This window comes from Ursus maritimus, unplaced genomic scaffold (genome assembly GCF_017311325.1).
Source record: "Ursus maritimus isolate PB19 unplaced genomic scaffold, ASM1731132v1 scaffold_27, whole genome shotgun sequence".
In the NCBI taxonomy this organism is placed as follows: domain Eukaryota; kingdom Metazoa; phylum Chordata; class Mammalia; order Carnivora; family Ursidae; genus Ursus; species Ursus maritimus.
In genome coordinates, this window is record NW_024425230.1 from 29,973,636 (window position 1) to 29,997,111 (window position 23,476).

The 23,476-nt window shown below is 60.2% G+C and overlaps 2 protein-coding genes across 3 annotated transcripts in view; one reads left to right on the forward strand and one right to left on the reverse strand.

The window, feature by feature from the left end:
* STRA6 (signaling receptor and transporter of retinol STRA6) overlaps positions 1-16,811 on the forward strand; it is a 27,208-nt gene extending 10,397 nt beyond the window's left edge. Inside the window, exons 4-19 of the mRNA XM_040642627.1 lie at positions 312-397; positions 1,632-1,771; positions 2,363-2,386; positions 2,562-2,728; positions 4,054-4,176; positions 6,476-6,543; positions 6,717-6,793; positions 7,052-7,113; positions 7,950-8,112; positions 11,315-11,390; positions 12,458-12,591; positions 13,732-13,849; positions 13,942-14,043; positions 14,800-14,963; positions 15,220-15,369; positions 15,975-16,811. Of these exons, the coding sequence (XP_040498561.1) occupies positions 312-397; positions 1,632-1,771; positions 2,363-2,386; positions 2,562-2,728; positions 4,054-4,176; positions 6,476-6,543; positions 6,717-6,793; positions 7,052-7,113; positions 7,950-8,112; positions 11,315-11,390; positions 12,458-12,591; positions 13,732-13,849; positions 13,942-14,043; positions 14,800-14,963; positions 15,220-15,369; positions 15,975-16,123 (1,803 nt within the window). The 3' untranslated portion in view covers positions 16,124-16,811. The remainder of the gene's footprint in view (positions 1-311; positions 398-1,631; positions 1,772-2,362; positions 2,387-2,561; positions 2,729-4,053; positions 4,177-6,475; positions 6,544-6,716; positions 6,794-7,051; positions 7,114-7,949; positions 8,113-11,314; positions 11,391-12,457; positions 12,592-13,731; positions 13,850-13,941; positions 14,044-14,799; positions 14,964-15,219; positions 15,370-15,974) is intronic.
* A 2,554-nt stretch (positions 16,812-19,365) lies between these two features.
* On the reverse strand, positions 19,366-22,483 carry ISLR (immunoglobulin superfamily containing leucine rich repeat). Of its 2 annotated transcripts, none has more exons than XM_040643005.1 (2): positions 22,196-22,483; positions 19,366-21,394 (listed from the first exon to the last, which is right to left on the reverse strand). In XM_040643005.1, the coding sequence occupies exon 2, from the start codon at positions 21,384-21,386 to the stop codon at positions 20,100-20,102; it is 1,287 nt and encodes a 428-aa protein (XP_040498939.1). In that variant the 5' UTR covers positions 21,387-21,394; positions 22,196-22,483; the 3' UTR covers positions 19,366-20,099. The 2 variants fall into 2 exon arrangements, with proteins under 2 accessions (XP_040498939.1, XP_040498938.1); XM_040643004.1 differs by lacking the exon at positions 22,196-22,483 and adding an exon at positions 21,594-21,681.
* Positions 22,484-23,476: the final 993 nt, after the last annotated feature.

The window sequence follows — 23,476 nt, forward strand, 5'->3', positions numbered from 1 at the left end:
CCCCCCCCCCCCCCCGCCCGGCCACCTATCACCAGACTGGGCAGGGGACTTGTATTCCCTGCTGGGGCTGGCGAAGGGGGACCCCAGGAGCCCCAACTCTGGGAGTTCTGCCAGGGTGGGGACCCAAACCAGGATGCGGGCCAAGTCCATCCTCTCTGACTTCTGTCACCATTCTCTTGACCAGTCCCCAGTATGCCCCGTGATTGTGCCCTGGGTGGTAGAGGTGTCCTGGGCACTGAGGCCAAGCCTGCAGACTCAGCCCCTCGGGAAAGGCCTGGGCACCCAAGGCCTGCTCTGTGCTCTCCTTTCAGATCCTTGTGCTGCTGCTGCTGGCTGTGCTTGTGAGGGGCCGCCGGCTCCGGGCCTGCTGTGGGCACGGGGGGCTGGGACTGCCCAGGTTAGTGCCGAGGCCCGGGGGCCCCCACTCAGGTGGCCCAGCTGATGGGCCACTCTGGGACGGTGGGGATTTGCTAGGTACCTAGAAGTCAGCTCTGGCCTCAGTGACACTCTCACTTCTTTCGGCCCGGGGGTTCTCGCTACCCTACCTAGATCTCCAGGTTTAGCGGGAGCCCCAAAGGGAAGGGGAGGGCCCCACTCAGGCCCACCTGCTCCCATCCCAGACCCAGAGAGACACCAGCCCAACAGGGCCTGGCTCCAGGACGCATTTCCTCAGGTGGCCCATGGTCTGGACTGGCGATGGCCACCCCATGCCATCTTGACCCTCATTTCTCTTGAGGGCATCACCTGGACTCTGATGCTTAATGACAGATTATGAGGGACTGATCTCCAGTCCCCATGGCTAGAACTTTCTTCCCTGGTCTCCTTCCGTCCTACAACCCCAGAGCCTGGGACAGGGATGACTGAGATGGAACTAGGCAGGCTCATATGGGAGAGACCAAGGGTTGGGGGAGGTGGCAGTTGGAGCCCCCTTGTAGACAGCTTGCACCCCAGGCCCAGGCCACACACCAAGGTGAGTGAGTCCTGCCATGATGGTTTTGTGGAGAACTAGCTTGGGTTTCTGTCACTGGTGGGCCCAGGTAAGTGTTGGTCCTGCCCTGGAGGGGTGGGGGGAGAAGGAAGCAGGATGGAGAAGGAAGCAGATGATCTCAGGGCAGGAGGTCAAGCTGGACAGAAGCAGAGGGTCTGAGTGCCCTGCCCTGAGCCCAGAGGGTGGATGCCTGGGACAGCTGTGCCCGCGGTCTGCCCTCTGCCCGGGGCCACACCCAGGCCATGGCCGTGGCTGTTGCGCAAGGATGTTGTGACTCTCCGAGCTCTCTGAAGATTTGCCAGCCCAGACAGACTGATTTGTGTGGAGGCAGCTGTTTCCTGGAGCTTCCAGGGTGGGTGGGGGGGGGGAGGGGTTGGGGGGAGCAGCGCTCAGGCTTGTTCCCGCGGTGTGCCTGTGTACGGGGTGGGGGCGGGGTAGTTCTTGAATCGCTTTGCCACAAGGCCCAGAACTTGGTACACAGGAGGCATGGCACAGATAGCTGTGGAGCGAATGGATAATGGGGCCTCAGTCTCCACCTGGAAAGTTTCCATCTCTACCTCCCTGATGTATGGAACATGGCGTGGGGGAAAGGGGGTGCCGGGCCCGGGCGACTCCCTCCTGTCCTATCCTGTCTCTGCACCAGCCCTGTAGATTTCTTGGCCGGACACACGACCTGGACCGTGCCTGCGGCTGTCTTTGTGGTCCTCTTCAGCTCCTTGTGTTTGCTGCTCCCTCCCGAGGACCCGCTGCCCTTCCTGACCTTGGCCTCGCCCCCCAACCGAGGTACCCAGCGCAGCCGCGGCCCTGGGGCTGGATTGGTGGGAAGGGCCGACTGGGAATCCAGAGCAGGGGCAGGGCTGTTTTGTAGTGAGTCAGGTGGCTCCCATCCCCGTCACGAGCCACTGCCAAGAAGATGCTGTCCCGCGGACCTCCCAGCCACAGTGCCCAAAACCTGCCCTTCATTGGTCCCAGCTGTCGGGTCACTACTGCCCTCTCCTCCTCCTCTGTTCTTGTGCCAACCCCTCTCCCAGAACAGCGCAGGCCTCTGAGAATGGAAGAGGGGGGGAAGGAAGTAGGAGGGGTTCTGGAGAATTGAGCTGGGCTCAAGGAAGTGACGATCCAAGGACAGCAGCCACCAAGAGGGGCCACTGTCCTCAACATGACCTCTTTAGATCACCCGGTCCTCACAATGACTGCACAGTGTGGGTGTCAGCCTCTTTCACACTGGAGGATGCTGGGGGCCAGGAGAGGGGACAATAAGAAAGCCCAAGCTTAGTTTATTGACAACTGACTCAGCACCGACCGTGCCTAACACTGTACGTCCACCTTCTCCTTTGTCTTGGCTAATATACAACCATGATTTCCATTTTACAGATGGAGAAACTGAGGCTCCAAGAGGTAACTTGCCCAAGATCACAAACGCTGGTACTAGTCAGAACCTGAATGTGAATGTGGGGCTCTTGCTCACTGAACCAGCTGAGGGGCTCAGAAGGGGGAGACAGGGGAGGGGCCTGCGGGGGCCCCACATCGGCCTCTCCATCACATGTTTCCCTCTGCCCGCCTTGCCTTCCAGGGCCTTGGAAGATACTCGCCCTGCTCTATTACCCCGCCCTCTACTACCCTCTGGCCGCCTGTGCCCCCGTCAGGCACGGATCCGCGCACCTGCTCGGCAGCATGCTGTCCTGGGCTCACTTCGGGGTCCAGATCTGGCAGAGGGCAGAGTGTCCTCAGTCACCCAAGGTAGCCACCGACTCACAACAGTCACAACAGGCCTCGGCAGAGAGGCACGAGCGAGCGGCTGCGTAAACCAGCGGGGCTCCTTTCCTCTTACTTAAGTGCTGGACTTCTCGGCTGCCTCCCACTGGGCACAGAGCTCCCCTCCTGGAAACACAGCCCCTTCCAACCTTGGGGCCCCTGTGGCAAGAGCAGGGGATGGGGCAGCTGGGCCTGCCGTCAGGAGCTTCCAGTCTGGGAGGGGGTGGGGGAGGGCCGAGGTGGAGGAAGGGGGAGCCTGAAATCCCTCCATTATTGATTCCCCAGCCTTCCTTTGGCCTGGCTGGAGTAGGAGGGAAGAGATGGGGGAAGGGGAGCCCTGAGTTGGGGGATGGTCTCGGAGGGCTGAAAAGAGAATTCGAGAACCTCAGAGCCTGCTTCACTGGCTGCTGGCTGGGAGTGCCCAAAGGGTGGAGACAGGCCTCAGAGCCAGACAACCTGAGTTTGAACCCAGCTTCTTCCTCCCTCCTCCCTCCCTTCCTTCCTCCCTTCCGTCCACAAACATATTTGAAGCGCATTTCTGAGCACTGGAATATAGCTGGGAACAGGACAGATGAAGTCCCTAGCATCCCAAGAGCTGCCATTCCAGAAGGGAAGATACAATAAATAAATAAATATACTGAGTGATGCCGGGTGATGCTAAGTGCTTTGAGGAAACTGTCACCACTCTGAGACTCAGTTTCCCTTCCTGTTAATGGAGTTGATAACACCAGTCCTCCGGGGTAGAGATGAGGATTAGTTGATTTCTTTGAGAGCAGGGACCTGGTTGGTCTTTTTCACCATCCAGAACCCGGCACACACTAAGCTCTCAGTAAAAACATATTGAATTAACAAATAAAAGAGCGAACGCAGAAGGAGCCCGATCCTGGGAAGGCCTCAGTGCCAGGGGGTTGGGCTTGTACTTCCCTGATGCCCGGGTCGCAACTGTACACAGTTAAATTAGGCCTTTGTCTGGTTTTCAGGGGCCTGTGCCCAAAGCCCAGGAACAAAGGAATATAGCAAGTGGGTATCTCGGTTTCAGACCCCACGGCAGCCCCGTGGGGCAGGGAGGAGGGGATTACATAACTTCCTCTAAGGCCTGTGGGAGTCCAGGAGCCCAGGAGAGGGGGGAGCACAGCAGCAGGGCCTCAGAAGGCGACTGGGGTGTTTGTGCTGAGTGACGGGTGGGGGGGGGGGCATGAGAGAACCCTCAGCCCGGTGGGTGTCAAGTGGGAAGGGAAATGGATCCTGGTCTTCTGTCGGGGGAGGAAGGCAGAAGGCGGGTGTGTCTGGCTGTCTGTCCATCTGTCTAGATCTACAAGTACTACTCCCTCCTGGCTTCCCTGCCTCTGCTTCTGGGTCTCGGATTCCTGAGCCTTTGGTACCCGGTGCAGCTGGTAAGAAGCTTCAGGAACGCGGCAGGAGCGGGCTCGGAGGTAAGGGGGCAGGGCTGGCCTGGGCTCCTGTTCGGTACCCGGGATGCCCTGAACTCCTGCACGGCTGTTGGTTCCCTGTGCACGGGCACAGCACACAGCAGGTGCTCAGAAAATATTTGCTGAGTCACCAATGACTGGTTAGTCCTCCCTCCTGGTGCAAAGGTTAGGCCAGGCCCTCAGCCAGCACCCGGGATACTTGGGGTACCCAGCTGCACGCACAGTGGGGATTCCACAGAAGAGGGGTGGGCCAGAGGACAGGGCAGTCCGAGCTCTGCTTCTGGAACACGGAGGCTCCAGCCGGAGAAATGAGACAGGCAGGAGCCTCGTGCCTCCTAAGAGCTCTGCAGGTGCCCACGAACTTCAGGACCCTCCCGGGCAGAGTCGCACTATGAATCAGTTCTGGGCTGGGTATGGTTGGATAAAGTCAGATAAAGGGGTGGGCTGGGACAACTGAGGCAGGCTGGGAGGGCTTCCTGGAGGAGGTAGACTTCAGTAGGGGCCCTGAAGGACAGGGAGGATCTGGAGTGGGGAGAGAATAAGGAGAAGGCCTTGCAGAGATAGGAAAGAGGGGCAAAGGGGCAGGGACGAGTTGTCTGTTGTGTTCATGTGTAATTTGTAGCACTGGGCAGGTCTTAGCACGTGATAGATACTCGGCAGATATTTCTGAAGTTTTAGATAGAGGTGTGGGTACCTCACAGTGAGAGAGAATTCCTACAAGACAAGGCAACCTTATTAAGAAGGCTTCTAAGGGCTTACCAGGTGTCGGGCCCTGCAAGGGACAGTGGCTTCAGAGCTCTTGACCTGTGTCTGACCCCCAGGGGCTCCCGGGGTGCTGGGGGAGATGCTGGCAGCAACAGATAGCTACAGCGCAATGTGAGAAGTGCAGCCGGGCCCAGCCCAAGGCCATGGGTGAGGGCGGAGACAGGGTCAAGTACTCTTCTTGGCGGGAGAGGAGGAAGAAGGAAACCACCCCACAGAGGCCCTCAAAGGGAGGGGGACAGCCTCAGGAGAGGCTGAGGACACAATGTCAAGGGGCTGGGTTACCCTTCAGTCTGGGAAGTGAAGGCGAGGCTCACAGGGTGGCATGGAGGACAGACAGCAGCGAGCCGCTCGTGCTGGGTGCTGAGAGATGAACGCGGGATGTGGGCAGGTGAGGGGGGGCTGATGGGGACTCGTGGGGTTGTGGTGGGCAGCTGGACCGTGGGCCTGCAGCTCAGGAGAGGGGCTGGGACGGAAGCCAGAGAGGTCCCCGAGAAAGGAAGGAGACTGAGGGAAGAGAGGCCCGTGGGCTCAGGTCCTTCAGGGGCCACCCTGGGTCCTCCATGCGCCTCCATGCGCCCACCCGACTCTGGGTTTGGTAGCAGTAGGGACCTCCAGTACTGTCGCTGCTGCCCTCCTGACATTCACACTCCTCTGCGGAAGCCCGGTGTCCCCTCATTTTTATAGCTGGCTCAGAAGAGGGGAGCGGCTTCCCCAGGGTACCCAGTGCACCGGTCACACCTCTACCCCCTGGGCCCTCTCTCTCCTCCTCCAGCGATCTTCACTGCCTCACCTCTTGAGAAGTCCTGGGAGAACTAAAATTCTCCTTGGCCCTGGGGCAGAGAGGTTTAAGCCTCAGAGGACCCAGTCAAGCTTTGAGCTGACCCACACCTACTGTGGGTGGTGTGTGTGTGTCTGTGTGTGTGTGTGTGTGTGTGTGTGTGTGTCTGTCTGTCTGTCTGTCTGTCTGTCACATTGCCATGTCACCAGCAGATTACAGGCTTATATTTTCCTAGTGATCAGGGGCAGGGGCTCACCCCATCTTACCACGGGCCTCTGGCACTTGGCAGGCAGCTCACAGCCTGGAACGTGGCTGAGACAAATCCCGTCCTCCTTGGGATCTCCCTGGAGTAGCAGGACAGGCCTGGGGGATGTGACCCGGAACGGCCCCATCCTGTGCCCTGTTCAGGGATGTGCCATGGGACTAGGCTCCCTTTTGCCCCAGTCTTTGCCTGGGGGCCGGGGGGAAGCGGGGAGCAGACGTGACTAAGTGAAGCAGGAGAGAGTTGGAGACAGCCCTCAGGACGAACTGCTCAGTGCTGAGTATTCTTAGAAGACTGGTTAGTCTCCCAGTTGTGGAGGAGAAAGGGCAGCTTTGGGGGCATGGACCTCGTCCCCACAGGCTGGCCCTTCTCTGCACCCCACCACAGCCAAGAGGTTTTTACGGAGCCCCATGTGCCCACTGTGGCACCCCGAGCCAGGGTCCCAGGGATGGCTCCAGGCAGGTCTCATCTGCTCGTCCATCTGTCTGTCTCCACAGGGGCTACAGAGTAGCTACTATGAGGAATATCTGAGAACTCTCCTTTGCCGGAAGGAGCTGGAAAGCGGGTGAGGTCCTAGGCATCCCCTCTGGGCCAGTGGGCAGGGCTGGTTGGCAGGCTACTTTGGGGGGCTGGCCCCAGGCAGCTGGTGGGGCAGAGTGAGGAAGAAGCCAAACTCTGGGGCCTGGGCTCAGGGTGGGGGCTCCTCCTGAGGGCACCTGCCTGCCTCCGTCTCTGCAGCTCCCACACCTCCAAGCACGGCTTCCGATCCTGGGCCTGGATCTGTTACAGAAATTACATCTACACTCCACAGCGAGGTACGGAGTGGGGAGCTGAGGTGAAGAGTGGCAGGCGACCTCACCCTCACCTTGCATAAAGCAGCTTCTGGGGAAGGCCGGCTCCCGTCCCCCAGAACCCTTGTCGGGAGGAACAGCCCCAGCTGGGGATAAGGGCCGAAGCCCCTGGCGCGGCTTTGGTGGTCTAGGGTCCTGCAAGCCCCAGCCCTGGGAGGGAAGGGGGGTCCCAGGCCTGGGTGGGGCTGGGGCTTACCATATCCCTCCTTTTGGGGACCGTAGGATTCCGACTCCCTCTGATGCTGGTGCTTTCAGCCACCTTGACAGGGACAGCCATCTACCAGGTAGGTCCTGCCCCTGTCGTGCCATTTGCCTCTGGATCCCTGCCCCCAACTGCCAAGCGTGGGACAGCGTGGGCCCAGCTCAGCGCTCCAAAAGCCCCAACCACAGTCCCGTCCGGCTGCTTCTGGACATCTGGGGAACTCTGGCCTACCCAGAAGAGAGGGGGTGTCTAAATCCTTGCTCCATTATCTACCTCCTGTGTGACCCTGGGCAAGTTATTCAACATCTCTGAACCCGTGAGCTCAGCTGTAAAATAGAGGAACTAGAATTACTTTCCTCTTTGAGGTTTAGGCAGATTTGGGTAGTTCGGAAATAATATGTGTTTGAGAAATGCTCCCCTCCATTGCCACCCCCAGAAAACCGAAAAGCCCAAGTCTTGGGAGGTGAGTATGATATTTCTCCATTCTACAGATGGGGGAAATTGAGGCTCAGAGAGGTGAATTTGACTCGGCCACGTTCCTCTAGCTAATACCTCAAGGTAGCCAAGATGTGAACCCAGGTCCGTCTAGCTTCAATGCCTGAGATCGTCTATAGGATACTTGGCTTTTGCCAACGTGGGAAATTGGAAATTTTACATTCCGCAGCTTAAATAGATGATCGATAGACAGCTCAGCTGGGGCCTGTTAGGCTCAAGTCGTATCTCTTTGCAACGTGCTGGTGAGGATGCTGCTTCGGGGCCGAGAACTCTGATGGGTGCTGGGCATGGGGACGCAGCCCGTGGGCTGCCGGAGTTTCCGCCCTGAAGTCTCCCTGTGAGCTGAGGACACGCTGCATCCGGGATGGGGGCCTGGTGTGAGCACAGCCAGGTCCTGGCACCTTCCTTGTGGGGCTTTTCCAGGTGGCCCTGCTACTGCTCGTGGGCGTGGTACCCACCATCCAGAAGGTGAGGGCGGGGATCAACACGGACGTCTCCTACCTACTGGCTGGCTTCGGGATCGTGCTCTCAGAGGACAGGCAGGAGGTGGTGGGGCTGGTGAAGCATCACCTGTGGGCTCTGGAAGGTGAGGCCTCCTGGGAGTCCCGGAGGGCGCCCAGTGGGGACACGAGCCGGACACCCGAGCTCAGTTCCAGCCCACCAGGGACATGTGGGGTGCTCTGGGCCATGTCCCTTCCTCTCTCTCTGGGTCTCGACTGCCTCCCCTCCAAACTGGGGTCATTGCAGCTTCCGGTTCCAGGTCTCTGAGACCTGAACGAGTTATCCGAGTGGCCCCTCAGCTCACGTGGTGTCTCCCACCCCCAGCTCCAGTGTCTTTGCTCAGCTCTCCGGACAGGGAGATGGGCAAGGCTTCGGGATGTGTGAGCTGAGGGTACAGCCCCTTGAGCCTTGCCGAGGGTAGGGAAGTAGGAGTGATGTGGGACACTGGGCCGGATTCTGAGCTAACCGCCATGGCCGGTGGGTGGGGTTGGGCAGGGCGATGCTTCCTCTTCCCCAATCCCTGTCCTCCTGGGCCATCTCCATTCTCCTTCCCTGTCTTGACAATGAGCCTCCAGGGCTAGGGAACCATACCAGCCTCCCCTTCTGGGGTCCGATGCCTCCTTCAGCCCTTCGTCTGGTCATCCACCTACCCGGCCTCCCAGGCCCCCCCAGTGGCCCCTGTGGAGGAGCCTGAGAAGTGTCTGCACCTGACACGTGGGGAAGGATTTGCTTGGGGTCATAGAGCCGGGCGGAGTGGAGCGAAGAGAGGAACACGGTCTCCTGACACCTTGCTGGGGTTCTCTCCTTGAGACAAAGCCTGGGGGGTCAGGAGTCCTAGGCCTGCAGCCTCTGCTCACTGGGGAGTCCCCGGGAGCTTTCTCTAAGCTGACCGCAAGCCGGACCACAGGCAGGAGCCCACATGGCCCACCTCAGCCTGCATCCAGCGCCGACCCCCTGCTCACAGCAGCCCTGTTCCGTCGGCTTCATCGGTCCTCATCTCACAGAACAGGAAATGGAGGCTCAGAGGTGGGAAGTGAGCTGTCCGGGACGGTGGGCTTTGCTTCTACCCCCTACACGGACATCTAACATCGCACACTGCGGTTTCCAAGCCTCGAGGCCTCCACTTTGGATCTTCTCGGATTCGGGGGCCAAACAGAGCAATGTTTACTCTCCTAGTCCACAGATGAGGACAACCGAGGCCCAGGAGGATTAGAGCTATGCCAAAGCCACTCAGCAAGCCAGGGTTGGAACTGAGATTATATCCGTTTGGTGTGCCCTTAGTTAGCTTAGGGAGCTAATGTCTTCTGAACCTCGAGAGCCTGTTTCAGGCGGCCCACTGAGCACCTGGACCATAAGCCTGGCATCGCTCACAGAGGGCTCAGCCTCTGAGTCAGGCGGACTAGATTAGAACTCCTGCTCTGTCACTTACATGCTGTGTGACCTTGGGCAAGCCACTTCACTTCTCTGGACTTCCATTTCCCTACTGCCAGACTGGTATCGAAGCTACAAAGGCAGCCTCATCCCTGAAGCCCTCCATCCCACGGAGGAAGACAGATCTATCCATCAAGCGGGGTCCCAGAGGAAGCAAAGAGCAGGAAGATTTTATGGGTATCAGGGTTTGGAGAGACCCGCGTTTGGAACGAATTGAGGGAGAGGGAGCAGGGGGTAGATGGACGAAGAGCAAAGGCCAGGCCTGGCGCCAAGGGGGCTGGCTTCACCCCGTGTTAACCAGTTCACTCACCGGCCGGCTCAGCGGGCGGGCTCCCCACCTGGCAGGAAATGGTCCAGAACGCCCTCTTGCTGGTGCCGAGCTGACTCCTGAAGGGCAAGCGGGGAGAGCAGAGCTGCACATGCCCAGTGCTCTCTTCTGTAGCGTTGTTCTCAACCCTGGCCGTGCCTGAGAATCGCCTGGTAACTTCCTGAAAATCCCGAGGCTCAAACTGCTTGCTGGACTCCAGAAACGCTGAGGGCGGGGGCCCTGCCTCTAGGATCCAACAAGCCCACCTGGTGATTCCGATCCAAGCCTAACTTTGAGAACCGCCGCAGCAGGCCCTCGATACCCGTCGGTGGGTTGGTTGATTTCAACCAATTGCTGATTGAAATGAATTACGACGGCTCTGTCTTTGGGAAGCCCCCAGCACAGTGGCTCTCAACTCAGGCTGAACACAACACAACAAAAGCTAGGGACTGGCTCCCACACCCAGAAAGTCTGATTGGATTGGCCTGGGGTGCCGCCTGGGCCATGAGGGGTTTGCACAGCTCCAGGTGGCCCCGCTGTGCTGCCAGGGCCGACCTCCCCCCGCCAGCCACTGGGCACCGAGGCTATGTGGGACTGGTGCGTGCCTCTCCACGTGTGTTTGCTCCCACTCCCGAGTCTCTGGATGGGACACAGGCACCAGCAACACTTCCCCGGGATGACTGAGGAGATCGGGGGGCAGGCACCCGGGGCCGATTCTGGGTGTGCTGGGAAATGGTGGCAGGTCTCAGCTCCTCACTTGCCAGCAGGGCGACTGGCGGGTCAGGCTCTCTCTCTGGGCCTCGGCCTCCTGGTTGGCCCAGTGCCTCTTCGGTGGGGTTGTTGTGAGGGTGTGGACTGAGGCAGGATGTGGATGGGGGGCTGGAGAGCTGCAGCCTCAAATCCCTGCTAGGCCTTAATAGCTCGGCGCTCACGACGCCCTGTGCCTTCTCCCCGGCCGCTGAGGCTGCCCCAAACTCGTTCGTGTAGGCATGGTCGGGGGGCAGGGAGCTGGGCAGCAGGGGCCACCCCCGGAGGAGGTGGGTAGCAGAGGTCACTTCCCTCCTTCTGAAGGACACAGACCTCACTGACATGGACTCACACCCTCTGCGGGCCCACACGGGCTTTTATGGCCCATGTCATGCTGGGAGATGGGCAGCCCCGTGTGAGCAAGCCGAGGCTGGGAGACCAAGGGGCCCCCTGAAGGCCATATGGGCAGGAAGCCGAGGAGATGGAGCCAGTTGCCAGGCTGGATAGTGTCTCTGTCTGGGGATCACACAGCAGTGGAAGCAGCAAGACAAGGGTGGAGACCAGGTCTGCAGCCTCGGAGCTGGCCTCTCCCTGTCCTGGCCACCATGTCGCCGGGCAGGACAGGAGGGCTGAGATCGTTGAGTTATACTTCATCTGAGAACGAGGTGGGCAGGGGGAGGTGTAAGGGGTCTCCGCTCAGGGCAGAGGGTGGGTATGGGCAGGGGTAACTCCCACCAGGGCACCACCCTGGGGGAGTTCACGGGCTCCCACCTCCCACTTTGCCCCCTCTCCACCCCTCCAGTTTGCTACATCGCGGCCTTGGTCCTGTCCTGCTCCCTCACCTCCCTCATGCTGATCCACTCACTGGTCACACACAGGTCAGTGGCAGTCTCCGACCCCCGGTGCAGATGTGGGGAACAGGTGCGGGAGCTCTGGGCCAGGAGGCCTGTGGGGCAAGCCCTGGGGCTGGATGAAGGGAGAGCCACTGCAGGCCCAGATTGTCCCTGGGTCCCCTCCGACCAGCTGCTCTGTGGTGGGTGGAGAAGGTAGGGCCTTCCTGTCTGGTGGGAGAGAAACAGGGCTAGGCTGCCCAGGGCTGGGGTGTGGACCTGGCTCTCTGAGAAGGGACCACCTGGGCGGACTGATTCAATGAGGAAGGCAGCCTGGAAAGCCAGCCCTCCCCCGGGAACAGAGGAAGAGGCAAGAGCTGAGGGAGGGGAGGGCGCTACGGGCGGGAGGGAGGACAGCGTAAGGAGCAGCAGAGGGGTGAGCCTGCCACAGGCCAGGGTGGGTGTGGAGGGGACCCTGCTGGTGCTGGGGCGCTGAAGAGGTTGTGATGGGCCACTGGCTGCCAAACTGCCTTGCTTGCCCTTTCACGGGGAGTAATATGGAGCTGAGCTGTGAGTGGAGAGGAAGAAAATGTTCTAGTTGTGAGCAGGGGCATGGGAAGGGGAACGATGTCAGAGCATGCATTTGCCAGGCCTCAGGGTTCTTGCGCGGGGATTTCTTCCCACAGGGTTGGCCCTACTTCCGCTGGCCCTTAGGCCCTCAAGCCTCTGCCAGCCTGGAACCTTGCCTCCTGCCTGGTGGCTGATCTGCGAGTCACTTTCCATTCCTACTGTTGTTTCCTCACTTTTCTGACTTGGCTCAGGTTTGAGCCTTCTGCCTGAACTTGTCTCCCTTGATCCCGGCCTTGCCTCTTACCTTGCTCTGAAACTTACTCTTCTTCATCCCTTAAGACTCGACTCAGACACCACCTCCTCCAGGAAGCCCTACCTGACCTCCCAGCCTGGGTTAGTAACCTCTGCAGGGCTCCCACAGCCCCTGGCTTTCCTGTCCGTGGCCACAGGTTGTAAGTAGACAGGGAGTTCCACCAGAGGAGGAATCTAGGGAGTGCGTGTGGGCCCTGAGATCCCTGTCTTCCTCACCCGCGTCCCCCAACCAGGGCCAACCTGCAAGCTCTGCACCGAGGGGCTGCCCTGGACCTGGGCCCCCTGCCCCGGAGCCCCCAGCCCTCCCGCCAGGCCCTATTCTGTTGGATGAGCTTCAGCGCCTACCAGACGGCTTTTACCTGCCTTGGTGAGCCCCCCTTGCCACCCCACCTGGCTTCAGCTGGCCCCGGAAACTGGCCCCGTTGGGGAGGGGAGAGTTCTCCACAGGTCTTGACTGCCCCGGGGAGCCTGCCTGTGCCGGGGCAAACTCCGGGGCGAGAGTAAGAAGAGGGACCTGGCCTTCTCTACCTTCAGGAGGCTCGCTCAGGTTGGGGGGGGGGGCAGATGCAGAAGCCCCTGGGATACCCCTCACGTGAGGACAGCCCCTCAGTGCCACCAGCTGTTTGCACAGAGGGCAGACCCAGGGCTGCAAGGTGGCAAGTTCAAGGAGGCATATTCCTGCTTGTATAAGGGAGCCTTATGCCTCAGTGGGCTGCCCCGGAAGTAATGAGATCCTTGTCACCGGGGGTATGCAAGCAGGGTTCTGTGGTCATTGTTGGGGCTGCAAAGGGGGTCCTGCCCTGAGGGACTCAGGTTAGATGAATTTCCAGGACCCCTCCTAGCTCCAAGTTTCTGATTCTTCCCAGGGCGGGGGGCAGGGGAATGCAGTGAGTAAAGCCGTCTGAAATGTGAGGGGGCCGAGGTCAGTGTTGCAAAAGCGAGGGCCAGATTCCCCTCCCTGACGGTTCCTTCAGTCCTCACCTCCCTGGGGAAGGAGGACAAGAATGATAAGGGAAAAGAGGAATGACTAGCATAAAAAGTTGTAATTCCTCAACTTGGTCGATTTTATTCCTTCCACGCCATGTAAACAACAAGCCAGTTGTTTCCGTAGATGGCTCTCTGGCGTCAATTGTGTGCCAGGCTCTGGCCAGTAGGAATGCAAACATTAATTTAAAATGCAATCTTGTCCCCAAGGACTCAGGGGCAATTGGGAGAAAATAACGTTTGCAGAGCACTTTGTGGTTTTCAAAGAGTTGCCCCAGACATTACACTGGATCGTTCCAACAAGCCTTCCGAGGGAGGGGCCACTACCCCATTGGACAGAGGAAGAACCGGGAGTTCAGAGAGGTAGAGTAACTGGCTCCGTTGGCACAGCTAGGCAGTGGCAGAGCAGGGATCGGCAACCAGGTTTGTGGCATCCCTAAGCCCTTGAGTTCCTGGGAGTGCCAGGGTGGGCTGGGTCCCACAGAGCCTGATGTCCGTCCCTCCGCACCTCCCCATCCTGCAGGGCTCCTGGTGCAGCAGATTATCTTCTTCCTGGGGACCGTGACCCTTGCCTTCCTGGTGGTCATGCCCGTGCTCCATGGCAGGAACCTTCTGCTCCTCCGGTCCTTGGAGTCTTCCTGGTGAGAGAGGCAAGGAGTCGAGGGCTCTGGGACCACTTCCCAGAGGGTTACTAACAGTGACATCTCCCCCCCCCCACCACCACCACCTGCAGGCACTTCTGGCTGACCTTGGCCCTGGCTGTGGTCCTACAGAAAATGGCAGCCCACTGGGTCTTCTTGGAGACTCATCATGGACACCCAGAGCTTACTAACCGGTGAGGAGGCTCCTGGGCTTGTGGTCCCCTCGGGACCTCAGCCTCTTCTTTGATGTCTTTCTTGTTGTGTACTTCTCCCTCCACTGCCATCTCTCCCTCTTCTCTCTCGGGAAGCCCAGTGGGAAGTAGGCGAGCTTGCCTTACCCAAACTGAAAGGGAACAGTGACCCAGGATAGTGGGTCTCCGGAATACCTCTCCCAGAATACCTCTCTGTTCACCTGTCACAGTGTCAGAAATATGAGCCATGAGCCTTTCCTGCTTTGGGGGTCAGCACTGCTCTCCCCTGGATCCTCTGTGTCCCCCAAAACTATGTGCCTCCCCCTTTGCAGGAAGGAGATTAATAGAAACATTTATTCCCTGTTAGGTGGAAAGGCTGTGGGAGGACCTCAGCTCCAGGAGGGACTCAGAGTCAGTGGACAAGGGACCTAGAGGAGGGAGGTGAGAGACAGAAAGATCCAGGCCATAAGCCTCAGCTCTGCCACTGACTAGCCAGACAGCCTTAGCTAAGACACCCGAACTCTCTGGGCCTCAGTTTTCCTTCTATAGAAGGGAGTACCACCAGCTGTCTCCCAGGGTGGTGGGGGCCAAGCTGGCTTGAGAGAGCAGGCCCAGCACAGGGCAGGGTGCTTAGGACGTGTACTCGACAAATGGTAGGTAGTCAATAAACACACAGCAGCTCTGCTCATCCAGGTCTGAGCCTGAGCCTGTGTGTGTGTGGTGGGGGCCGGCCTAAGCCTTTTCTCTCCGCACCCCCAGGCGAGTGCTCTACGCAGCCACCTTCTTTCTCTTCCTCGTCAACGTGCTGGTGGGCGTCATGGTGGCTGCCTGGCGCGTGCTCCTGTCCGCGCTCTACAATGCCGTGCACCTGGGCCAGATGGATCTCAGCCTGCTGCCGTCCCGGTCGGCCACTCTCGACCCCGGTAAGGAGCAGCGGTGGCTCGGGCTGTGCAAGCCGCGAGCGAGGGACTGCCCTGACCTAGGCCACGTGGGAATGTGTCCCGGAGCCTGTCTGTGACCACGTGGGGCGTGGGCAGTGGGCCCACATGCCGGGCACACGCCACCTGCTCGAGAGGCAGGCGCTCACGGCCGGGGTGTGCGGGACACCCCCTGTGCGTGTGTTAGGGGGTGGCGGAGGGCCCTCCTCCCCGCAGCGCTGCCGTCCTCCCCCCACCCCAGGCTACCACACGTACTGCGGCTTCCTGAAGATCGAGGCCAGCCAGTCGCATCCGGCCACGACAGCCTTCTGTGCCCTGCTTCTAAAGAGCCGGCGGGCCCGGCATCCTCGGGCCCCCCAGGACAGCCTCAGACAGGGGGAGGAAGAAGAAGGTGCACCTTCCCGGGGGGGCTGGCGGGAACTGAGACCACCCTCTTCTCTGAGGGTCGAGGCACGCCTCGTCCCCACCACGTAGGATGCATGTCCAACACACAATGGAGCGCGTGCCAGGCAAATGCTTACCTCCTCTCTCCCTCCGCCGCCTGCGGGAGAAAGGAAGTGAGAAGTTTCCTGGTTCCTCTGAGGCTAATTTTCTTCCCCGATACAAACACGCACTGTCTCCCTCGCCCCATTCCACAGGCAAGCACACACACACCCCTTCTCACACACAGAACGAGATGTCTTCCCCCTTCCTCACGGACTGGAAAGTGTGTAGTAGGGAGGGGGCCCTCAGCTGGCTGTCCCAGCACTTCCTCCAGTCCTCTCCATAGAGCTGTCCCCTCCCTCTTCTGTCTGCCACCTGCAGGACGACATCCTGAGCCTTTACCGACCCCGCTCCGCAGCCCACACTTCTCCCCACCTCCTGCTTAGTGAGCAGGCCCCGGGAACCCCAGGCTCCCCAGCACTGCACGTGGGATTTTCAGATGCTCAGGGCTGGTGCCAGGGGGGCGTGGCAGGGTGTTTGCTGAGGGACTCACAGAAAGTCTCGCCCTCCCAGGGATACAGCTGCTGCACACCAAGGACCCCACGGCCAGGGGAACAGGGCCCAGGGCCCGCCAAGGCAGAGTCCGCTGGGGGCTGGCCTACACGCTGCTGAACAATCCGGCCCTGCAGGCCTTCCGGAAGAGGGCCCTGTCGGGGGCCTAGGTCCACGGAGCCCAGCCCTGAGGGTGGGGAAGCCTGGTGTCCATGTCTGTGCTGGGGTGCTTCCCCTCCTCCCAGCCCCCTCCCTCCCAACTCCCCCAGCAGCCTCCCAGCCTCAGCGGCCTCTCTCCGTAGGGGGCAGCTCCGCGGCAGGTTCCCTGACCAGCAGCAGCCGCCAGCACCGGAAGCCAGGGGGCGCTGTGGCGGGGTGGAGGTCGGCCCGCCGCCTCTCAGGAGGACTCTGGTCTGCCCCCTTGGCCTTGGGAAGCCAGCAAGGGCTCTGGAGGAAGTACTGTGTGGTTTAGGCCCTTGGTCTGGGCATCAGTGGAGCTGGGGCGGCCACCTCCAGGCCCCTCCCCACGCTGGCTGGGCCACCGGCTCACACAACCTTCTGACCGGGGTCGGTGAGTCAGGCCAGAGCAGCCTCACGCCCAGCTCAGCCCCACCTCAGCCTTGGATTCACCACCAGGGACCCAGACGCGGAGCTCCCTCTCTCCCGCAGCTTCCCCCTCTCCTCTCCGGCCCGGGGCTTCCTGCGCGGCAGCCCAGGAGGAAGCCACGGGCTCCTACCAGGCCGCAGAGTCAGGGCTCCCGCCAGGCCCCACGCCGAGCTGGCCACACTTGAGAGCCTGGTGTTTTGGCAGTTGGCATGTCTTTAGACATTATGAAAGAGGGTAGTGTGCTCCCGGTAATAAACTTGTCCCTGAGAAACAGTCCTTCTCAGGGGGCGGGCTACGTGGGGGAAACCTGCCCCGACTGCCAGTAAATCAACACTGCGTTTACGCGGCTTGGGGGGATTGGGGTGTTCTGGTGGCACGTGGGGCTGGCCACGCGGTGCGGGGCAGAGGAGGACCCATAGCTGTATCCCTTTGGGTGGTAGAGGGACTGGAGACCCTATGGCGCCACCCCTGAGCTATGTGGACATGGGCTTTGGAGGTTGGACATTTTCTGGGTCGTCAAGAATGGGCGGGACTTGGGGAAGGGAGATTTCGGGGAAAACAGGGAGCATTATGAATAAAGGTGTGGAGGTGGTGGGGAGGCACAGGGCGGAACTGTCCTAAAAGGAATAGACCCCGTGTGTTGCGAAGAAGGACAGCTGGGGAGGGGGTCCCTTGCTGGGGACTGGTGTAGGGGCGGGATGTATGACTGAGGGTACGGGCTCCACTGTGGACCTGGGGGCTACCGAGAGTGGGGGAAAACGTGGCCACCCACAGATCGGGGTCAGTGGGGCCTTGAGAAATGTCTACATGATTAGTAGAGACTAACCTCTCTCCTCGCCCGCACTCCTGCACCCTCAGTACACCCTCAGATACACATGAAGTGAGGGGTGGGCCCGGGGAGCTCCCACCCACCTTTGAGGCTGCCCACGATGGGGCAAAGAGGGCAGGCTCTGCTCCCACTGCAGTCTATTGAAAAATATCTTCCTGGCCTGTGTTGGTGACTGATGGGGTCACAGGGATGAGAAGGCGGACTGGGTCTCTGCCCTTCACAAGGAAACAGACACAGGAGAGTGTGATCAGGCTGGGACCCCAGACGTCCAGGGCTGTGTGAGCCAGAGGAGGGGACCTCATCCACACTGGGAGGTAGTGGGTACGGCATCCAGGAAGGCTTTCTGGAGGAGGTGGTGCTTGAGCCAACTTAGCCAAGTGAAAAAGAGGGGGAGGGTGTCTGGACCAAAGGAGTAACATATGTAAAGCTGCAGAGGGTAACGCATCATAGACCACTGAGGGGACACTTAATTAGCAGGTCCAAGAGAGGCACAGAGCAGTGATTCTCAGCAGAGAATCAGACAGAGGGGCGATGAATGGCTGGCTGGGGGACTTGGGCTTCACCCTGAGGGCCGGGGGAGCCACGGATGACTTTAAAGCAGGGGAGTCGCTAGTTCATTCAGAGCACAGCTGTTCCCCAGCTGCCCCTGACGCATGTCTTAGGCCCAGGCCCCACTTCCAGAAGACAAGCCTGTTCCGCTGTGAATGGAGCCACAGATGTCAGGGGTCCAAGCCTTAGATAATCAGAGTCAAGCGGACCCTTAAGCATCCTACCCGTCCTTTGTTTTCTGAGGAAACCGAAGCCCAGAGATGGGCAGTGATTTGCCCAAGGCGGCACAGCACAGGGGACTTGGCTCCTCCATCTCTCTCTCTCCCTTTCTCTCTCTCTCTCTCTCTCTCTCTCTCTCTCAGATGCGCATTCACCCCTGATGTGTGTTGCTGGTGACATCAGCTCAGTCAAGTGGTGAGCTGTTGAGGGGGTTGGGGAAGATGCTGCCTGGGGACCAGGAGGAGGGGGAAGGGGAGCTGGCCAGCCTCCAAGGCTCACAGCTACGACGCCAGGCTCCTTGGCCTCCCTGCCTCCACTTTGCTGGGCTCAACAGTCCTGAGCGCAGAGCTTAGGAGGCTGCAGAGCCTCTCTTGCAGGGAGTCTTGTCCCTGTGGGTAGCACCTTTCAGTCTGGAAAGAGGTGGGGATGGAGACACATCTCTGACTGGGCACAGATAGAGGGATCAGTCTCCAGGTTGTGACTCCGTGAACGTGCTCCCTCCCCACTCTATGAGACCCGAAGGTCACTGCCAGGACCTCACCCCCCCAGTCAGTCGCTGATCCACCTGCTATGTGGGGAAGACTCTGAGGGCAGACTTTCCTCCAGGAATACCATTTCCTCTTCCTGGAAAGCGCTGCTCATCTCCTCTGGCTTTCCTCTCAAAGACGCTCTCTTATTCTCCATCTCTGGGTCTTTCTCTCTCTCCCCCTTCTGTCTCCACAGCCCTGTGTCCCCATCTCCTCCTTTCTCTTTCCTCTCCACCTTGCCTTGTCAGTCCCCCATTTCCTCTCCATTTCCTACCATCTCTTCCAGGAGCAGGACCGGGAAGAGGGGCCATAATCCGGGTGCTCCCATTCCCGCCCCCTTTCCAATGCCTCCCCCCCACTGCTGGCAGGAAGCCCTGCTCAGGGTCACCAGGGCCCTAGGGAAGACTCAGTAATGGTTATCAGGCCTGCACCCGCATTTGTCCTGTGGGCTAGTTTGAAGAGAGGGAACACCTGCCGTCCAGCTCAGCTTGAGGCCCAGCCCCTGGCCCCCCACGCGCCCCTCTCGAGCTGCCTGCTCCTCGGCCTGTGTGCACCTCATGGGCCCCATCACGTGTGGACAGGCAGGCTGGGCATCCTGATTCTCCAGCTCCCTGTCCTAACCCCAACCAGGGTGCTACAGAGGGGTCCTAGATTCAGACAAAATGCCAGGCAGACACAAGAGAGCATCAGAAATGCTGTTTATTTCTCGGCCGCCCCCCAGGATGGCTGGCCTCTTCGGAGGGGCAGGCTACAGGTACATACTTGGAGAGAAAGGCAGGACAGGTGTCCAGGGTGGAGGGGCACAGGGTGGGAAAAGCTGAAGGCCATCCTGGATTCTCCAGTCCTGTCTGAGGTGAGGGCACAGATTCCTGAGCCCCCAAATCATCAGAGAATGCCAAGAGGCAGCAAGAGCTCAAACCGGTCACCAAGAGCCCAGAGCCACGCCAGCCATGGCGCCTAGACCCTATTTCTCTCTCCCGTGCCCTGTCTGCTTCAGGGGCCCTCCCTGCCGAGACCCCAGCCCCAACCCCGAGCCCCCAGCCTTGGCTAGCTTGTCGGTCCCAGTGCCTGGAATGCCGTCGGTGAAGCTTCACCCAGCTGGCTGGGGTCTCGCCCTGATAGGGGGGCATGGACACTGTGGTTAGCAGCACTTAGCACCGTAGACGGTGAGTATGGAATCAGATTCTGTTCTAGTCACTAGCTTCGAGCAAGTTCAGAAGTTGGGGTGGTGAGTGTTCCAGAAGAGATGAGAAAGGAGGTAGGAAGACATGAAGTCCCCCATGCAGGCCTCGGGAGTTGTCACCCTCAGCCCCTGCGCCACCTACAAGGAACATCTGCGGTGTCAGGGTGCGGGGGGAGTCAGGGTGGCCCTGGCGTGGCTCCAGCCTGGCCCAGGGTGGGGGCGTCGGGGAAGGCTAGAAGGAAGTGAGGAAGACGAGGAAGAGGCTCTGGCCCAGCAGGAGCAGGCCGGGGGGCTGCCGCCCAGGGACGCCTTCTCCTGCTACCGCAGCCTCGGGCCCCCCAGTGCGGCCGAGGTAGATGATGACGACGTTGTCCTCCGGCCCCGAGGGCTGCACCTCGTTGTCCACCGTGTAGCAGCCCTTCCCCTCGGCCGCTTTGCCGTGGAACCTGCGCCCCAACGCGTCCTCGCCGCCCTCGCCCGGCGTGGCCAGCGCCACGTTCACCGAGCTCTCCGCGCTGCCCAGCTCGTTGGCGGCCAGGCAGCTGTAGGTGCCCTCCTCCAGCTTGCCGAAGTCCGGGACGAGCAGGCTGCCATTGGCAAAGGCCCGGAAGCGCGGCCGGCTGCGGGCCGCCAGGGCACCGGGCAGGGCCCGCCCGTCGGCACCCACGTTGGGGCTGGCGATCTCCACGGTGCCGCCGGGTGTCTGGATGTGCCAGTGAAGCTGGGGTGCCGGCTGCCCGTCCACGTCGCAGTGGAGGGCCAGCACGAAGCCGGGCCGCAGCTCGGCGCCATCCTGGCTGGGCTGGTAGGTGAGCTGCACGGAGGGCGCTGAGCAGGGCAGCGGCAGCAGGCGGCTCAGCGGCGTGCCCTTGAGCACGTGGGGCGACGTGCAGGTGATGTTGTCCTGCTCCGGGATGGACACGGCCGTGGTCAGGGCCCACGTCTTGAACCACATGATGCTGCAGGTGCAGTCGAAGGGGTTATCGTTGATCTGCAGGTGGGACAACGCGGTGAGCGGCGCGAAGGTGCCCTCAGCCAGCGTGTGCAGGCGGTTGTGGTTGAGCTGCAGCGAGCGCAGGGCACGGAGGCTGCGGAAGGCGTCCCGGGGGACGAAGGTGAGCTCGTTGCTGTCCATCTTGAGCAACTGGAGGGCACTGAGGTTGTGCAGGTCGCTCCAGGCAAAGTCAGAGATGAGGTTGTGGCTGAGGTCCAGGCTCTTGAGATGGCCCAGCATGGCCAGGGCGCCAGCAGCCACCGCGCGGATCTCGTTGTGCGCCAGCCACAGCGACTGCAGCAGGGGCACCTCCCTGAAGGCCCCCTCGGGCAAGCTCGGCAGCCGGTTGGCTGACAGGCTGAGCGTGGTCACGTTGGCCGGGAAGCCGGGCGGCACGGCCTCCAGGTCCCGGTAGGCGCAGTCGGCGATCTGGAAGCCGTACTTCTCCCCGCAGTCGCAGGGCTCAGGACAGGCGTGCGCCAGGCCCAGGAGGACCGCCCAGCACAGCAGACGCAGCTCCTGCATCCTACCTCCTGCAGAGAAGGGCATGCCGCCAAGGTGACCCTAAGGACCCATGCAAGGCCCTCGTCCCTCTTAGGACCCCAGCCAGACAGAGCTCTTCCCCATCAGAAGGTTCTGCCCCACAGAATCCAGCTAAGACCCAGCACCACCTAACCCGCAACCCATTCTACAGAAGGAGAAACCGAGGCCCAAAGAAGGGCCAGGACTTGCCCGAAGTCATGCAGCCAGAAGAGGCGAAGACGGGGAAGGAAGAGGACCCCAGCTCCTCCTCCGAGCAGAGAGCTCTCCCTGCCTCGGCCAGCTCGGAGCTGACTTTATGACTTGAAATCTGTTTTCAGCCACCCCCTCCCCCAGCACTCCGCAGAACCTCCCTCCTGCCCTCCCACATCCTGGCCACAGCCCCTCCCACCAGAGCCCCCCATAGGTGTGTTTTGCCCCGGCCCAGACAAGGCCCCTTGTGCAGTGCACACCACCCCCATCCACCCCGTCCGCCCCCCTCCTGCTCCTTCGGGCAATGACCACAGCAGACACCAAACCCTTTCTACAGAATCACACCCGTGGCCTGTTCCGTTCAAACTACGCCAGGCAGCTGCCTAAATAAACCCCCGCCAGGACCTTTCAGCTGGCTTGGGCAAGGCCAGGGCTCAGCCCAAACGCTGTTGGGATTTCCGGGGATGCGGTTGCTGGCGGGGCAGATGCCCCGTGCACAGATCCAAACAAGGGATTGTCCCAAGCACCCTGAACCGACAAGAAGGTAACAGGCGGTCCAGCCCCTGTGCCCAGCAGGCCTCCCCCTTTTCCCTCTGGCTTACCTTCAAACTACTCTTTCTTAGCCAAGTGGATCCTCTCCTAAGATGGGACCAAAGAGCAACAAAGGACAGAGTCAGCCCAGGGCCGGCTGCAGGGCCAAGGGTGCCCGCGGGAGGATGAGGAGGCTGGAGGAAGGAGCAGCCTGGTTCCTGCCCCACTTTCAAGTTGCTCACCCGTGCCCGCCCTTCCCCAGACAGGGTGCCTGGGGCCTCGCTGAGAGGAGGCTGCAGGAAGGGAGCCCAGGCAGCCTGGACACTCCCTCGTTCTAGCAAAACAACTCCTTGTCTGCAGCAACAAGGACCCGTGTTTCATAAGTGACACCAGAAACTTTAGGGGGAAAAGATGCCAATTTTTTTCTTTTTTTTCCCTCTCTCTCACTTTTAGCAGCTTCAACTTCCTTAAAGACACAGCACTAGCTGGACAGGACCCAATAGAAGATGGGGCTGGAAAGATTTTTATGGAGCCAAGAGTAAGAATCGAATCTCACGGAAGGTGGGAAACTTTTAACCGCACTTCGAACCAGAGAAAAGGCGGGACGGTGGGCAACTTCTCCAAGCTGGGGCCATAGGAGTGATCACGTATGCACATGTGTGTGACTTCTCGATGTGTGGGTGAGTGTGCATGTGGTTGTGGGGGTGAGACCGTGTGTGTGAGTCTCTATGTTTGTGAATGGTTGAGCTGTGCTTGTGTCGGCGTGAGACTGCTCCTTTGTGTGTTGTTTCAGCGTTTGCCCGGGTATATGTGAGTCTGTGTGTGTATTCGGGGTGGGGGTGTGTCTGTGTGTAGAAGTGTGTGTCTTTGTGTCCATGTGTCTGTGTGGGTGATGGTGTGTTTCAGTGAAAAGCTGAGAAGGCCAAAGTGTGTGAAAAGCCCGCCAGGCTCCAACACATCAGGAAGAAGCCAAGATGTTAGTCCTGTTTTTGTAAGAAAACATCTTCCTCGTCTGTGTCAGGCCTGCCTGCCGGCTCTGAGGCCAGGCTGCTCTAAACACATGTGGTCCAGAGAGGTCCCAAGGCGCCCAGGCGCCAGACTCAGCTCCCCACGGCGCCAGGTGGGGAGGGGTCAGGGAAGCAGGCAGAGGGGTGACAAGGTTCTGAGCCCCATCGCAGAAAACCCAGGACAGGAATCGGGTTGGGCTTCAGTTTCCCTGGCTGGGATTCTGAGATACCCAGGCTCACAGAGATAGTTCCATTACCCAGGACTGCCCACCCGACAGGCAGGGGTGAGGTTGAGGGCCTCACTCATTCCAGAATCTTCTCTCTGTGTCCTCCCACAGTGCTTGA